Genomic DNA, 18,503 nt, shown 5'->3' with positions numbered 1-18,503 from the left:
GATGCTAAGATATTGTGATATAGTAATTCTGTGGAACATTTCCTGACCGGAACTATGCTCTCGTGGTCAGTATTCGATTTCTTTGTGTTTGTTGTGTGTGGTTGATTCGTTTAGATATTTATTTGATTTACCTACAATTAAAAGGCGGGTTTCGTCGATCAACCAGAGACGTTTTCATTTCCAGAACACCCAGTTTACACTTCCAGAACACCCAGTTTACACTTCCAGAACACCCAATTTACACTTCCAGAACACCCAATTTACACTTCCAGAACACCCAATTTACACTTCCAGAACACCCAATTTACACTTCCAGAACACCAAGTTTACACTTCCAGAACACCCAATTTACACTTCAAGAACACCCAGGTTACACTTCCTGAACACCCAATTTACACTTCCAGAACACCCAATTTACACTTCCAGAACACCCAATTTACACTTCCAGAACACCAAGTTTACACTTCCAGAACACCCAATTTACACTTCAAGAACACCCAATTTACACTTCCTGAACACCCAATTTACACTTCCAGAACATCATGTTTACACTTCCAGAATACCCTATTTACACTTCCAGAACACCCAGTTTACACTTCCAGAACAACCAGTTTACACTTCCAGAACACCCAATTTACACTTCAAGAACACCCAGGTTACACTTCCTGAATACCCAATTTACACTTCCAGAACACCCAATTTACACTTCCAGAACACCCAATTTACACTTCCAGAACACCCTATTTACACTTCCAGAACACCCAATTTACACTTCCAGAACACCGAGTTTACACTTCCAGACACCCAATTTACACTTCCAGAACACCCAATTTACACTTCCAGAACACCTAGTTTACACTTCCAGAACACCCAGTTTACACTTCCGGAACACCCAATTTACACTTCCAGAACACCGAGTTTACACTTCCAGAACACCCAATTTACACTTCCAGAACACCCAATTTACACTTCCAGAACACCCAGTTTACACTTCCAGAACACCCAATTTACACTTTCAGAACACCCAATTTACACTTCCAGAACACCCTATTTACACTTCCAGAACACCCAGTTTACAGAACACCCAGTTTACACTTCCAGAACACCCAATTTACACTTTCAGAACACCCAATTTACACTTCCAGAACACCCAATTTACAGAACACCCAATTTACACTTCCAGAACACCCAATTTACACTTCCAGAATACCCAATTTACACTTCCAGAACACCCAATTTACAGAACACCCAATTTACACTTCCAGAACACCCAGTTTACACTTCCAGAACACCCAGTTTTACTCCCCTTGTAAGTTCTCAAGTCTTCATTGGATATTTGTTCATAATTTGTCGTTTTATCCAGTTTTTGTTTCCACAATGATTTTGTTGAATTGTAGGTATGCTATTATTTGTATTGTCCTTAGTTTTCTGTATCTAAGCTCTTTATTATTAGCATTTGTTCTTCTTTCTTCACTAAAATTTGTAAAACTTTGAGGTATAACAAAATTACTCAAATACCTGACAAAAACACAGTACAACTATTGAAGGTTTTCTATGTATCAAATCTTTATTATCTATCGAATTAACATGTTATTTTACAAGTTTAATCAAACATTGAAGGAAACACTAATCTTCATTCTCTTTCACAACCCGTATCTCTACAATCAACGTTCATGTCTTTTACGTGTGTCCAATGGTCGCATGAGTTATCTTATTGCAAAGTAACCTGTCCTTGTGAGCAGATGTTGATTGTTACGTCACACGTCACAAATTGATGACGTTATCCTCACAATCAAATGACCTAACAACAAATACCTGCTTAAAAGAGCAGATAACGCTGTATTACGAAAATACGAAAACTATCGTGATTTTAAATGAAAGTTCGTACAGAGTTTTCATCACTCCATGACGGGAACTGGTATGGTATAGCATAACCAAGACTCCATTGAGATATTCATGAAAGCATTTTCTCAGAACAAAGTTATTTCAAAATAACGACCGTTCGATAAATCAAACTTTTCAATATGTGATGTCAACGCTCAGTTCAAAGATGATTGTATCATGAAGTTACCGAGTGAAATAATCTCTTACCTATGGTAGTTCCTTGTTGTAATAATCCTGGTTATACCAGGCTTACTTTAGCACAATTTTTATGACAAGGATAACAATATCGATTTGTTACTGGCGTTATGTGGTGATACCAAAGTTTCTACATCACAGATGTTATGATGTCGATATCAGGTAAGTTATTGATGTTACAGGTAAGTTTATCATTGTGTTACAGAGTACGACTCGAATGGTGTCAGATATATAACATACTGGTATACGTTATAAACTCTGACAATTATAAACTGGTGCTTATATTGTATTTGTTATAATACTGATAACAAGGCCTTTAGCAATGATGAAATGGTCAGATGTTTACCTGTTATTATAAATATCTTAACTGAGAACAAGATGATTACCTGTTTTAACACTGATAAAAGGATAACTGTAAATATATTAACTTATAACAAGGTCGTTATATGTTATAGATAATACTTATAATGCATGGGCGTGATGTTATGAAACCTTAAAATCAATCAGGGAGTAAAACAGATATCACGGATAGACATAAGAATATAGGAGTTTTATCCTTCTGTATATATATACGTATATATATATATGTCTCTTACACTGTTGTTGTATCACTTAATATGTTACATCTGAAATCTGCGTAGTCATGTTCAATATTCAGGTTATGATATTTATATCGTTATTATATCATTATGTGTAATATATTTCAGAGTATTCATTAAGCTTATTGTTATCTAAAGTTTTCTCTTCTTATGTCGATAATCTATACGATAACAGGCTAAACCTGTTCCATATCAGTTGGTTTTATCTAATCTTAAACCACGAAGCAATGCTGACATGCATTAGAGATTGAAATTTAATACTGTATACCACGTGCAAGTCTATATTTAGTTGACATAAATTAAAGACAGAGAATCATTCGTCCCAGATATGAGGGGGCGTAACTCCATAAGGACGGATACACGAGTGGTCTTCCTTTGTTTGCCAAACGTCCATATCTTGTATATAATAAAGCGCACACTTGACTATGTATTTTTAGTCACTGTAACAGGCACGCTTTGTTAATGACGACATAGTTATCACACGACCGTGACATCTCAAAATATGCTTTCAGGACGTTTAGAAAAAAATCAAACTTTCATGCGACTCGGTTGTTTTCATTAAACTTGTCATTCAGTCAGTCCATTCGAAACAAATATGTACGTAATTGTATGTAATTAAGTTGTGTTAACTCGTTATAACCTGTTATAGTTTGTGTATACGACCTTGTGTGGTATGAACACTTGTCAAACGTTTACTACATATATGATCATGTCAGGTACAATGTATTTCACTGAGTTCGGGACTGACTTGGTGGAGCTATTTAACGTGTTTTATTGAGTTTTTGCATTGCCATCGTAGTACCCGGTCCACTTCAGTACTTCTTTTGTAATATTGTAAACCTTGAAAGAGAAGCAAATATATAGTCAATAATAAAGTCTTGATTAAAAAATAACTTTAAGTCATTTTCATTTTTATAGAACATCACCATCATTTTAAACATATAGTAAAGGCACGAAACAACACTGTATGTGGTGGCTATTGAAATTAAAGGGACTTGTTAGCGACTTTACAAGCATATTACAAAAGAATTACGGTCACAACTGAATTAGGAGATTTTTTCTTAGGTGGAATGCGACATATTATGCAGCAACTGTCTGTTGTAGTAACACATTGCTGGTATATGTGATAGGTCAGGGAAAAAAATCATGATACGATGATTAGCATTAAAACGTTACTCGGCATAAAAGCAGATGGTTAACATACCCAGACATAGAAAGCTCCTGCAGCTGCGCTAGCCTCCAACAAGTTTGATTTATCGTAAGGGGAGATAATATCAGCTGCGCGCTGGGCGGTCTCATTGTCCAGGTAGATGGTGTCAAAATGTTCGATCTTATAAAGTACGTTACTCCGCCCCGCTTTCCTCAGTAAATCCTGAATGACCTCCCACTCCTGAAAAAAATACCACTTACTATCGATGTCACGTGATAAATCATTCTATAGAATCTATGTTTCATGAGATATCTACAGTGTCATTTTTGTAAAGTTAGAAACCTTTTCTTTTACTATTAATTATGGCTTCAGAGTATCACGAACCTGTTTTGTGACTTTAAGGCTCGTCCCTTATGCTTTATACAATGTACAATTACATATCGGCTCTCCGGATAACAATGGAAATGTAGGACACACAAACTATTAAAGATAGACCATTAAACTATGATTGTTAACCTCCAATAATACTTCTTGCTCGCCGAGGACCAGGAAAGTAGCCTTCATGACGTCATGGATGGACTGCTTGGGTATGTTGTAGCGGTGAATCTCGGACACGGTGGTACGCTGCAGGGCCAGTACGTCGTGGGCGTACAGTTTTATATGTTGAAGATATTTAAGGAGATTCTCTCCATCCTCTATCATTGATTCCACCTTGTCCCTATACTCAGAATCCTTGGCTCTCCGTAATGCTTCCTCAAGTACCTCAACATGGCGCCGGTTTATACCGTCCCGTAGTCCTGGGGAATAGAATAACATCACAGATCTTTGATTTAACTTTGTATGCTACACTATATACGTCAATGGTTTTTTTTTAATTGTTTACCAATATTGATTTCATTGTTACCAATATCATAAGATGGATATTGGTATTATAAGATAAGAAATGGGAAATGTGCGGTATCAATGGTAAGATAAGAAATGAGAAACGTGCGGTATCAATGGTAAGACAGGAAATGAGAAACGTGCGGTATTAATAGTAAGATAAGAAATGGGAAACGTGCGGTATCAATGGTAAGATAAGAAATGGGAAACGTGCGGTATCAATGGTAAGATAAGAAATGGGAAACGTGCGGTATCAATGGTAAGATGGGAAATGGGAAACGTGCGATATCAATGATAAAACAAGAAATGGGAAACGTGTGGTATCAATGGTGAGATAAGAAATGAGAAATGTGCGGTATCAATATTAAGATAAGAAATGGGAAACGTGCGGTATCAATGGTAAGATAAAATTACAGAGGGAGAGTCAACAATACGACATCAGTCATAATTACATTTTACCAAAAGTAGGCGGAAATTTAACTCACTACTTTTCACTTCTAGATAGCCAATACGTCTCTGTGCACGATCGACCTCCCCATGGTTTATGAGTTCAAGGTCATTGAACGTTTGAAGTGCTTTCTTTATTTCCTTTGGATCTTTCGATGTGCTGGTCGACTCATCAAGACGCTGACGTATGAGTTTCTCTCTGGCGTTCTACAAAATATCGGAAAGCAAAAGTTGGGGTTTCTATGGAAAATGATTCTTTTGTCTGCCAACTGTAGTTAACTGTGAGCTTAAATTAGCAAATAATTTTGACAGTACAAATCTATTCATGTAATATGGGGAATATTGGTGTATCATAATCATCAATTGAAAAGTTTCCTAAAATAGTATGTCATAAAATCTCACTATTTTTTAGCTGATGTCTAACTATCTACATCACTGATTATGTTACACTGTACATGTATCTATATCTAACTATCTACATCACTGATTATGTTACACTGTACATGTATCTATGTCTACCTATATACATTATGTTACACTGTACATGTATCTATGTCTACCTATCTACATTATGTTACACTGTACATGTATCTATGTCTACCTATCTACATTATGTTACACTGTACATGTATCTATGTCTACCTATCTACATTATGTTACACTGTACATTTATCTATGTCTACCTATCTACATTGTTACACTGTACATGTATCTATGTCTACCTATCTACATTATGTTACACTGTACATGTATCTATGTCTACCTATCTACATTATGTTACACTGTACATTATGTTACACTGTACATTATGTTACACTGTACATGTATCTATGTCTACCTATCTACATTATGTTACACTGTACATGTATCTATGTCTACCTATCTACATTATGTTACACTGTACATGTATCTATGTCTACCTATCTCCATGTTACACTGTACATGTATCTATGTCTAACTATCTACATTATGTTACACTGTACATTATGTTACACTGTACATGTATCTATGTCTACCTATATACATTATGTTACACTGTACATGTATCTATGTCTACCTATCTACATTATGTTACACTGTACATGTATCTATGTCTACCTATCTACATTGTTACACTGTACATGTATCTATGTCTACCTATCTACATTATGTTACACTGTACATGTATATATGTCTACCTATCTACATTGTTACACTGTACATGTATCTATGTCTACCTATATACATTATGTTACACTGTACATGTATATATGTCTACCTATCTACATTATGTTACACTGTACATGTATATATGTCTACCTATCTACATTATGTTACACTGTACATGTGTCTATGTCTACCTATATACATTATGTTACACTGTACATGTATCTATGTCTACCTATATACATTATGTTACACTGTACATGTATCTATGACTACCTATATACATTATGTTACACTGTACATGTATCTATGTCTACCTATATACATTATGTTACACTGTACATTATGTTACACTGTACATTATGTTACACTGTACATGTATCTATGTCTACCTATCTACATTATGTTACTACCTATCTACATTATGTTACACTGTACATGTATCTATGTCTACCTATCTACATTATGTTACACTGTACATGTATCTATGTCTACCTATCTACATTATGTTACACTGTACATGTATCTATGTCTACCTATATACATTATGTTACACTGTACATTATGTTACACTGTACATGTGTCTATGTCTACCAATATACATTATGTTACACTGTACATGTATCTATATCTAACTATCTACATTATGTTAAACTGTACATGTATCTATGTCTACCTATTTACATTATGTTACACTGTACATGTATCTATGTCTAACTATCTACATTATGTTACACTGTACATGTATCTATGTCTACCTATATACATTATATTACACTGTACATGTATCTATGTCTACCTATCTACATTATGTTACAATGCACATTATCTATGTCTACCTATCTACATTATGTTACACTGTACATGTATCTATGTCTACCTATCTACATTATGTTAAACTGTACATGTCTACATGTATGTACATGTATCTATGTCTAACTATCTACATTATGTTACACTGTACATGTATCTATGTCTACCTATCTACATTGTTACACTGTACATGTATCTATGTCTACCTATCTACATTGTTACACTGTACATGTATCTATGTCTACCTATCTACATTATGTTACACTGTACATGTATCTATGTCTAACTATCTACATTATGTTACACTGTACATGTATCTATGTCTACCTATATACATTATGTTACACTGTACATGTATCTATGTCTACCTATCTACATTATGTTACACTGTACATGTATCTATGTCTACCTATATACATTATGTTACACTGTACATGTATCTATGTCTACCTATCTACATTATGTTACACTGTACATGTATCTATGTCTACCTATCTACATTATGTTACACTGTACATGTATCTATGTCTACCTATCTACATTATGTTACACTGTAAATGTATCTATGTCTACCTATATACATTATGTTACAATGTACATGTATCTATGTCTACCTATCTACATTATGTTACACTGTAAATGTATCTATGTCTACCTATATACATTATGTTACAATGTACATGTATCTATGTCTACCTATCTACATTATGTTACACTGTAAATGTATCTATGTCTACCTATATACATTATGTTACACTGTACATGTATCTATGTCTACCTATCTACATTATGTTACACTGTACATGTATCTATGTCTACCTATCTACATTATGTTACACTGTACATGTATATATGTCTACCTATCTACATGTTACACTTATGTTACACTGTACATGTATCTATGTCTACCTATCTACATTGTTACACTGTACATGTATCTATGTCTACCTATCTACATTATGTTACACTGTACATGTATCTATGTCTACCTATCTACATTATGTTACACTGTACATGTATCTATGTCTACCTATCTACATTATGTTACACTGTAAATGTATCTATGTCTACCTATATACATTATGTTACAATGTACATGTATCTATGTCTACCTATCTACATTATGTTACACTGTAAATGTATCTATGTCTACCTATATACATTATGTTACAATGTACATTATCTATGTCTACCTATCTACATTATGTTACACTGTTTTTATTTTTTAAGCGGCCATCTGACCGGTCAAAGGCAACCTGATTAGTCGATATTTCGCCAAAATTTAGATACCGTCCTAGTCTCATTAAAATGGTTATGTAGGTGTAGTTTTACACCCGAGTCTTTATGGTCACACCGTTTTCCGATTGGACAAAATGACTATACCAGAGCGGCTTCTGGTAGTTTGAAAATTCACATGACCGGTCAACTGCCGCCTCTAACTGTTAAAAATTTAGCCAAAGTTTAAATATTGCCGATTGCGATGAAAATTGTTACCTACAAATGTAGGCGCGTTTTTACAACAAAAGTAGCATGGTGACATTCGTTTTCTGGTTGCAAAAGATGTCAGCAACATCGCGGCTTCTGATTTGATGAATCGGAGATTTCCTCCGAATTCCATGAAAATTATATATATAAGTGGTTATACAAAAATCACCGCAATGGAAGCATTCGTTTTCCAATTGGCCAAGATGGCCACCACATAGCTGCTAAAATGGTGACACTTGTGACAATAATGTTCAATTTCTAAGAAAATTGTTGTATTTGTATTGTTTGACATCAGCAACATAATAATGGGGTCGAGTTTATCATTTAACCAAATGGCCACCAGCGAAGAGTTAAAGATTAGTTGAAATTTCCATCATTTTGTCCTACACACATGACTGATATGGTGTTTTTCAAATATTGTTCAATTCTTATCACATATCTTATCGACCTTAGTTTAACTCTATGTACATCAAGTACGACTGCGGGGGTGTTTGGTGGGGGCGGAATATATGTTTTGTCTATTTTTGATTCATTTGATAGCTTTTAAGTGATGTGCAATCGTCAATATGTTTATCTTCAGATTATCTTGATATTTGCACGAATATCAAGCACTAGAAAATAAACAAAAACATATCATTTTGTTGAAACACATTTCTAGAGTATTGTGAGATAATATCGCTTTGTGGAGCTCATGTTACATATGGTTCTGACGGTAACAAGGGGCTGGATATCCCCGGATACATCTAGAGAGCCCCGGATAGCCCCAGATACCCTTGGATACCCCTGGATACCCTTGGATACACCAGGGTAGCCCTGGATACCCCTGAATACCCCTGGATGCCCCTGATACAATAGAAACATCGTCAGTTAAAATCACTACAATTGATTGTTATTTAACTAAATTCAAAATCAGCTAATTCACCTCCCAGCCTTTGTCTTTTCTTGGTTTCACGTCCGTCTCCACCAGGTAGTTACAAGCGTTTCGGAACTCCTCGTTTGACCCCTTAGCCTTGTCCTTGGTGTAGATCTGGAGTGCGTACTCTCCATTTTGAGGGAGTGCTAAATGAACAGTAAGTTGGTTGTCCAAAATTTTGTGTGATACGTAGTTCTGTAACTCCGCGGGGGATATCGTATTGTGCACTAATTCAGTTCGAATTTGAAGATTTCTTAGCAAAGTGAACTTAATCTGAATGTGTTGTTTCTTTGTCATAGTTATAACACCATTTCTATAGGCCAGCGTCTCTACCTTGAGACCAGCATTCTCTGTCTCTTTACACGGTCCAAACCCTATCGTAGACTGAATGGGATAGGGATCCCAAGGCTCTATGTTCTCATCACACCAAATCTTAAAGAAACAGATCCAGTCTTTTGCCTCGTCAACAACCTCCAGTTTAAATACGCCGTCAGCCGGAAGTCTCAACACGAAGTTAGTTTTGTCTGCCTCGTTCATTACCGCCACATACCTCTCTAACTGAATATCGTCCGGAATATCTCGGTCTGATTCCTTGTGATTATAAAACAGTTCATAGGACAGGGGAACAAACACAGGTCCAGGCTTAAAAGCGATGTTACACTTCCCCTTTTTAGTCTTAATGATAGAATCAAACTTGGTCGAAATGTGTAATCCATATTGAAAATATGGCGGCCATAGGTATGGTACCCGGATGAATTTTCTCTTACTGATTGGTTCTTTAAGGAGTTGCCACTTCTCCTCGTCTGGCAAGCACGTGAAGCAGAATTCCTCTGGATCTATTAGGAAATAATAGTCGTCTACCTGACTGACGGACTCTCCAGCAGATTCTTCCTGTCTCTCACGCATGGGGTCACCTGGACAGTTAACAAAAGATGGTTCTTATCTTTGTCATCGAGTTTTAAATTGTGTAATCAGTATGATTAATTAACTTATCAATTACTAGTTTACATACATTGATCGATTTCTATTTTTATCGAGTTCTAGACATTAATATACATGTACCTTTAGATTCTACAAGTGTCCAGTCTCCCGTTGTCTTGCCAACCACCGCTGATAAGGCCCACAAAGGGAACACAAACCGCCATTCTCCACTCACATAGACAGCGTTCCACATATTTCTCAGAGAATCGACATTCTTGTCCCCTACCTCATATGATGCGGATTTGGCTATTCCTCTAATAATCACACACGGCAGTTTAGCAGCTCTGGGGGAGAGATGAAACGTCGGTTTAAACAACAAATCTAATTTGAAATTCAGTTTTGATCTATATCTCCTACTTCAAAGCTAACCTATTTAAATTTCATGAAAACTCCAGTACTTTACGTTCTTTGAAATGCATGTTTCTATTTTCTGCACTTGGAGTTTTTATTATTGGAGCAATAGTTCTGATATCTTGTAGCATGTTATTAATAGATCAAACGAAAAAAGTAATTTATTTTTACATCAGGCACCGAAATCATGTTTAGTCTACTGGAAATTACTGTCTGATGATTAAAATTTTCAAATCTTTAAAATATCGTTTTTAAAATACCGATATGTTAAATAAAAAGGTTTGGCTCTCTTCTGCTGATACCTGAAATAAAATACTATAGTATGTATGCCATATGTAATCAACTGATCCTTAAACAATTAAGATATCGTTACACCGCAAGCAATTAAAGTTTTTATTAACCTTTGGCAGTCATTGCGTAAAGTGGAACATAATTTTGATCCTTTCATCCATCCTACATGTAGTATTACCAGATAACGATGTTATCCATCACTTGAAACATCTTGTTTAACGTCGCTTGTAGCTTTACGTATCTTCAAACATTTATCATTATGAAGTATATAAATCTGGTTAGTGTCCAATCAAAAACACTATATCACGTGACACTGGTTAAAAGACGAAACATTTCAACAACAATTCTTCGATAAAACGTGATCGTAAAGTAAAAAGCAAAAAATGGGTTGTGCCATTTGTTCGAACATTCTATAGCCATACAAGGATCGGCCCAATATCTTACTGTGTTATAAAGTAAGTTGTATAGTATGATGTTCAAAATCTAATTCAGATTTCGTATGGGCCCTTACAAAATTGGGGTCAAAATTGGGGAAGATGTTGTAAAATGAAAAGTTCCTTAAAGCTTCAGTGTATAATAAGGTATTGTAGTTTGGTATTTTCTGCTATATAAGTATCACGTAACAAAATTGAGGCTAAAACAATATTTCAATTGACATTATACAGATAACGTAGATCAATGAAATGTTGAACTTATCTCTAAGACAGTTACAATTTACCACATGACTGGTCTTATAGTGGTGAAACAGAAGCACTGCCTTCTCCATGTCGCTTATACAACTTAGACAGTTACAATTTACCACATGACTGGTCTTATAGTGGTGAAACAGTAGCACTGCCTTCTCCATGTCGCTTACACAGCTTAAATAGTTACAATTTACCACATAACTGGTCTTATAGTGGTGAAACATAATCACTGCCTACTCCATGTCGCTTATACAGCACAGGCAATTACAATTTACCACAGAACTGGTCTTATAGTGGTGAAACATAAGGACTGCCTACTCAATGTCGCTTGTACAGCTCAGGTCTGACATTGAGTATTGACAGATATTGGTCCTGGGTTCGATTCAGGTACAGAAATAAGAAAATACCAACATATCAACACAATCATGATCCTAATTCAATAAAACTAGGGCAAAATAGTTACGAAAGATTTACACGGAGACTCCACAAAGTGTGCATGGGGCTTCCTTCATCAATATTACACCCATTCCTACTATAAACATATGTATAACACTTGTAGTAAACAGTCCTGGCCAGTGGGTACCTGCACAGGAGAGTGAACATGACAGCATAGGAGACTCGCCCCAGAGCCATTCTTTTGAGATGTCCCATGGGAGTACTAGGATCGACGGTGGTGGGGTACGTCCGGTGTCGTATTCGCTGTACACCTAGCCACATGAATAACGCTCTCAGCTTCTGCAGGTCCGTCTTCATTTTAATGGTCAGTTCTCGCACCAATTCGTCTATAGTATTCACCGATTCCGCGTCCACCTGTATATGTAAATAACAGAATGATAGGGACATTTCCTATCACATCACTACTGTTTGTAATTGCACAATAATACCCTGCTGCAAAGAGAAGTTTTTTCCAAGATTGGAACAATTCAAATTACAACCTGTCAGTTCAAAGATGGAAGACCAACGAGATCGGGGCTTTGATTACTGAGCTAATTCATAATGAGTAATTATTGATAACTTAAACAAGTTTGGATTCAGGCATATGATATTATTTCTGTGTCAATGCCGAACTTGTGTTTCCTTTACCCAAAGAGAGCTGACAGTGACAGGACAGATTTGTAGATGGAAGGGATAGGTTTTACATATGAAAGATAAATGTCTATATATATATATAATTTATTTATTTTAGAACAATTGCGAAACAATGTTTAAGCTGATATCAATCACTATTCTTGGCCCGGATGTAAGCGTGCAAGGAGTCTTATTGTGTGAGGAAACCGAACACTCGGTATTACATACCCACACGGTAGGTGACCCCATACCTTTTCACGTCAGTGCCGGAAATCGAACCATAGACGCGAAAGTGAATGACGAGTGCGATACCACTGCGCCACACGACCAGAAATACATTATTGTACAGGAGAGAACTTGAAGGGAATGCAATTCAGAAGGAAAGGACGTTGTGACAGGGTTAGAACAGGGAAGGATAGTCCAGGTAAACACATACCCGTGTTGCTACAGCATCAGCCAATATACAGTCGGACTCGTGGAAGACATCTTTTTTCTTCCTCTTTGGGGGTCTGGCGGGGGGATACATATACATCGTATCTGGTATTACAATCTGTAATTATAGGGGTATGTGATATCTATAATCAGATATGTGGAATATAAACATCAACAGTAATCAAAGACAGTCAGTATTACAATATAACATCAGTTATATAATACAGCAAAAGTATTACAATATAACATCAGTATAAAATACAGCACAAGTATTACAGTATAACATCAGTATATAATACAGCACAAGTATTACAGTATAACATCAGTATATAATACAGCACAAGTATTACAATATAACATCAGTATAAAATACAGCACAAGTATTACAGTATAACATCAGTATATAATACAGCACAAGTATTACAGTATAACATCAGTATATAATACAGCACAAGTATTACAATATAACATTATATAATACAGTATTACAGCACAACAGCACAAGTATTACAATATAACATCAGTTATATAATACAGCACAAGTATTACAATATAACATTGATTATGTAATACAGCACAAGTATTACAGTATAACATCAGTATATAATACAGCACAAGTATTACAATATAACATCAGTATATAATACAGCACAAGTATTACAATATAACATCAGTATATAATACAGCACAAGTATTACAGTATAACATCAGTATATAATACAGCACAAGTATTACAGTATAACATCAGTATATAATACAGCACAAGTATTACAATATAACATCAGTATATAATACAGCACAAGTATTACAGTATAACATTAGTTACAGCACAAGTATTACAGTATAACATCAGTATATAATACAGCACAAGTATTACAGTATAACATCAGTTATATAATACAGCACAAGTATTACAGTATAACATCAGTATATAATACAGCACAAGTATATAATACAGCACAAGTATTACAATATAACATCAGTATAAAATACAGCACAAGTATTACAGTATAACATCAGTATATAATACAGCACAAGTATTACAGTATAACATCAGTTATATAATACAGCACAAGTATTACAATATAACATCAGTTATATAATACAGCACAAGTATTACAATATAACATCAGTTATATAATAAAGCACAAGTATTACAGTATAACATCAGTATATAATACAGCACAAGTATTACAGTATAACATTAGTTACAGCACAAGTATTACAATATAACATCAGTTACAGCACAAGTATTACAATATAACATCAGTTATATAATACAGCAAAAGTATTACAATATAACATCAGTATAAAATACAGCACAAGTATTACAGTATAACATCAGTATATAATACAGCACAAGTATTACAGTATAACATCAGTTACAGCACAAGTATTACAGTATAACATCAGTTATATAATACAGCACAAGTATTACAGTATAACATCAGTATATAATACAGCACAAGTATTACAATGGATCATTATTACAACACAGCACTAGGATTACAATACATATCTATTATTACAATACATCAGTATTAGAATACAACCATTGCATTACAATACCTTATTATTGTTACAAACATATATCAGTTGCCATTGCTAGTGATAATAAAATGTATACATGTATGTTTGTAAGTAAAGGACAAGTGTGTTATATTACAGAATGTACCTCTTCCCTCTCCGGTTCTTTAAGAGACGTATTCTGTCTGCCCTTTTCTATTGCACGTTCCTCCTGTGCCTTCAGCATCCGTCCAGCTATCCTTGTCATATTGACCACGTTCTTAAACTGTTAACAAATCAAAATTATCTGTTTCCAATATGTACAGAAATGTCAGGATTTTGAATTGTTACTAATAATGCTGACTTTCAAATGATCCTTATTATGAAAATATCTACCCTCACGTGTATTACCTGTAAGTAAGTGTTTTTATCTATCATAAAGAAACACGCAAACAAAACCTGTTTGTAATCATAACAAAACAGTTCTCTAGATTAAGTTACTAACGATAACAAGTGGAAAACTTACCCGTTTTTTCATTTGACCCTGTATTGGCATATCGGAGTATCCGTTTGGAAGGTTTTCATCCTGGAAGAGAAAAAGACTCACTTTTCCATCTAAGGTTTAGATCAGCTGTAACTTTCGTCAGACAAATGAAAAAAAACGAGAGCACACGCAGTACAAGATTTCCACAGAAAATAAATCGTCGCCGACATGGTAAAACATGTCAATAGAACATGGCTCTTATCTTGGTACGCTTATACAACAAAGATCATCAGACAAATTTTAAAAATCAGTCTGACATCAATCTCTCTCTAGTGTTTGTTGACATCCTGTGTGTATTTTTACTAAGCTTGCTTTCTTTCTTTAGAAATATTATTTACAGTTCATTATTGTTTCAACATATCAGTTCTGTCAGATTTAAGTCAAAAGATTCCGCTTGTCTGACTAATATGCACCCTGTTATGAAGTATTAGTCTGTCGTACTAATCATATTTCATTCAAGTTAACTGGATATTGCACTACCGAAATCAAATGAATATCCATACCTAGTATAACTGGTTACGATCGTTTTGTTCAAATAAAAAGAAATATTGGACGTTTTATTATCCATATAACTAGTAAACTGTATAGTTAATCACTAATCAGTCTATTTTGTCTGAGATGTGTATTCAACAGAGAATTAACGTCTTTAGTATGTAATTAAGGATATTTAGTTGTCCAACATATCATTCTCGTTTCTATATAAATAAACTGACCCATTCCTCTTCCTCTTCATTGTCCTTTTCTTCTTCCTTTTCATCCTCTTTCTTGTCCTCAGTCGTGAGAGTACTTGCTTTATTCGCTCCGTTTCCCATCCTGTGTTTACTAACTCCGCAACCCATCAACGTCTAACCCAAGGGGCAAGGCGTCAGCCCTTAACATTGATCAGAAAACTTTAATTAGTAATCAGCAAATGATAAATACATAAAAAATATACATCGATATGTCATTAATATTCACGGTATACTTATATATAAGAAACAGGGTACATCTATATATAGCATACAGGGTACATCTGTATATAACATACAGGGTACATCTATATATAGCATACAGGGTACATCTATATATAACATACCGGGTTCATCTATATATAACATAAAGGGTAAATATATATAACATACAGGGTACATATGTATATATAACATACAGGGTAAATATATATAACATACAGGGTACATATGTATATATAACATACAGGGTACATCTATATATAACATACAGGGTACATCTATATATAACATACAGGGTACATCTATATATAACATACAGGGTACCTCTATATATAACATACAGGGTACCTCTGTATATAACATAAAGGGTACATCTATATATGACATAAAGGGTACATCTATATATAACATACAGGGTACCTCTATATATAACATACAGGGTACATCTGTATATAGCTTACAGGGTACATCTATATAACATAAAGGGTACATCTATATATAACATACAGGGTACCTCTGTATATAACATAAAGGGTACATCTATATATAACATACAGGGTACATCTATATATAACATACAGGGTACATCTATATATAACATACAGGGTACATCTATATATAACATACAGGGTACATCTATATATAACATACAGGGTACATCTATATATAACATACAGGGTGCATCTATATAACATACAGGGTACCTCTGTATATAACATAAATTGTACATGTATATATGACATAAAGGGTACAACTATATATAACATACCGGGTACATCTATATATAGCATACATGGTACATCTATATAATATACCGGGTACATCTATATATAACATACCGGGTACATCTATATATAACATACAGGGTACATCTATATAACATACAGGGTGCATCTATATAACATACAGGGTATATATATAACATACATTGTACATGTATATATGACATACCGGGTACATCTATATATAACATACCGGGTACATCTATATATAACATACAGGGTACATCTATATATAACATACCGGGTACATCTATATATAACATACCGGGTACATCTATATATAACATACAGGGTACATCTATATATAACATACAGGGTTTATATATATATATATAACATACAGGGTACATCTATATATAACATACCGGGTACATCTATATATAACATACAGGGTACATCTATATATAACATACAGGGTACATCTATATATAACATACCGGGTACATCTATATATAACATACAGGGTACATCTATATAACATACAGGGTACATCTATATATAACATACAGGGTAAATATATATAACATACCGGGTACATCTATATATAACATACAGGGTACATCTATATAACATACAGGGTACATCTATATATAACATACAGGGTACATCTATATATAACATACAGGGTACATCTATATATAACATACAGGGTACATCTATATAACATACAGGGTACATCTATATATAACATACAGGGTACATCTATATATAACATACAGGGTACATCTATATATAACATACAGGGTACAAATATATATAACATACAGGGTACATCTATATATAACATACAGGGTACATCTATATAACATACGGGGAAGATCTGTAGATGTAATTAACAAGATTCACGGATATATACATGTATTGCTTTTTAAGTCACATCTATAAACATAACAAAGTTGATCAGGCCTTGTTATAAATCCGGTACCTATATAATCATTTATTTTTTATTTAATTCTGTTATCGAAAGTATTCTTTTGATAAAAAATGAAGCATTTGATTAAAGATGAACATGATTTCATGAACCTCGATATTGTCCTACATGAAAGTGCTTAAATATATAGAAGGGACAAAAATGTAATAACCAGTTGAATGACAAATAATTTATCTTTCAAGATCAAATCACCAACATATATTTTCTAAATGAAGTAATTAAATTAAAACCATATTTACATAACCGATAATACAATTAATAGACACTGTAAAAAATGTACGACGTACTTACATGTCTAGATTCCCGTGGATCTAATACGTGCACGGATACGGTGATAAATAAGGTCATATCGTCCGTTTTGTACCTCATAGACCTTCTAAGTACTTATACAAAAAAAAAACTTTAACTAGTAATGAGCGTTGCCATAATAGGTTTGTTTGAGGTAGTGGGAACCGTCGTACCGCGAA

At 34.4% G+C, this 18,503-nt stretch overlaps 1 protein-coding gene across 1 annotated transcript; it reads right to left on the bottom strand.

Annotated features, from left to right (window-relative positions):
* Window positions 1-3,449: 3,449 nt before the first annotated feature.
* LOC132562022 (hillarin-like) lies at window positions 3,450-16,185 on the bottom strand. The gene is made up of 11 exons (XM_060226745.1): window positions 16,087-16,185; window positions 15,356-15,415; window positions 14,999-15,115; window positions 13,328-13,441; window positions 12,407-12,633; window positions 10,577-10,779; window positions 9,524-10,428; window positions 5,196-5,364; window positions 4,345-4,625; window positions 3,883-4,068; window positions 3,450-3,518 (listed from the first exon to the last, which is right to left on the bottom strand). Exons 1-11 carry the CDS (start codon window positions 16,183-16,185, stop codon window positions 3,450-3,452), a joined length of 2,430 nt encoding a protein of 809 aa, XP_060082728.1.
* Window positions 16,186-18,503: the final 2,318 nt, after the last annotated feature.

Source organism: Ylistrum balloti, unplaced genomic scaffold, assembly GCF_031769215.1.
Source record: "Ylistrum balloti isolate Yb309-2 unplaced genomic scaffold, AGI_CSIRO_Ybal_v1 Utg371328, whole genome shotgun sequence".
NCBI classification, from domain to species: domain Eukaryota; kingdom Metazoa; phylum Mollusca; class Bivalvia; order Pectinida; family Pectinidae; genus Ylistrum; species Ylistrum balloti.
Note: the sequence above shows the minus strand (reverse complement) of the source record. Positions and strands in the feature narration are given on the sequence as shown.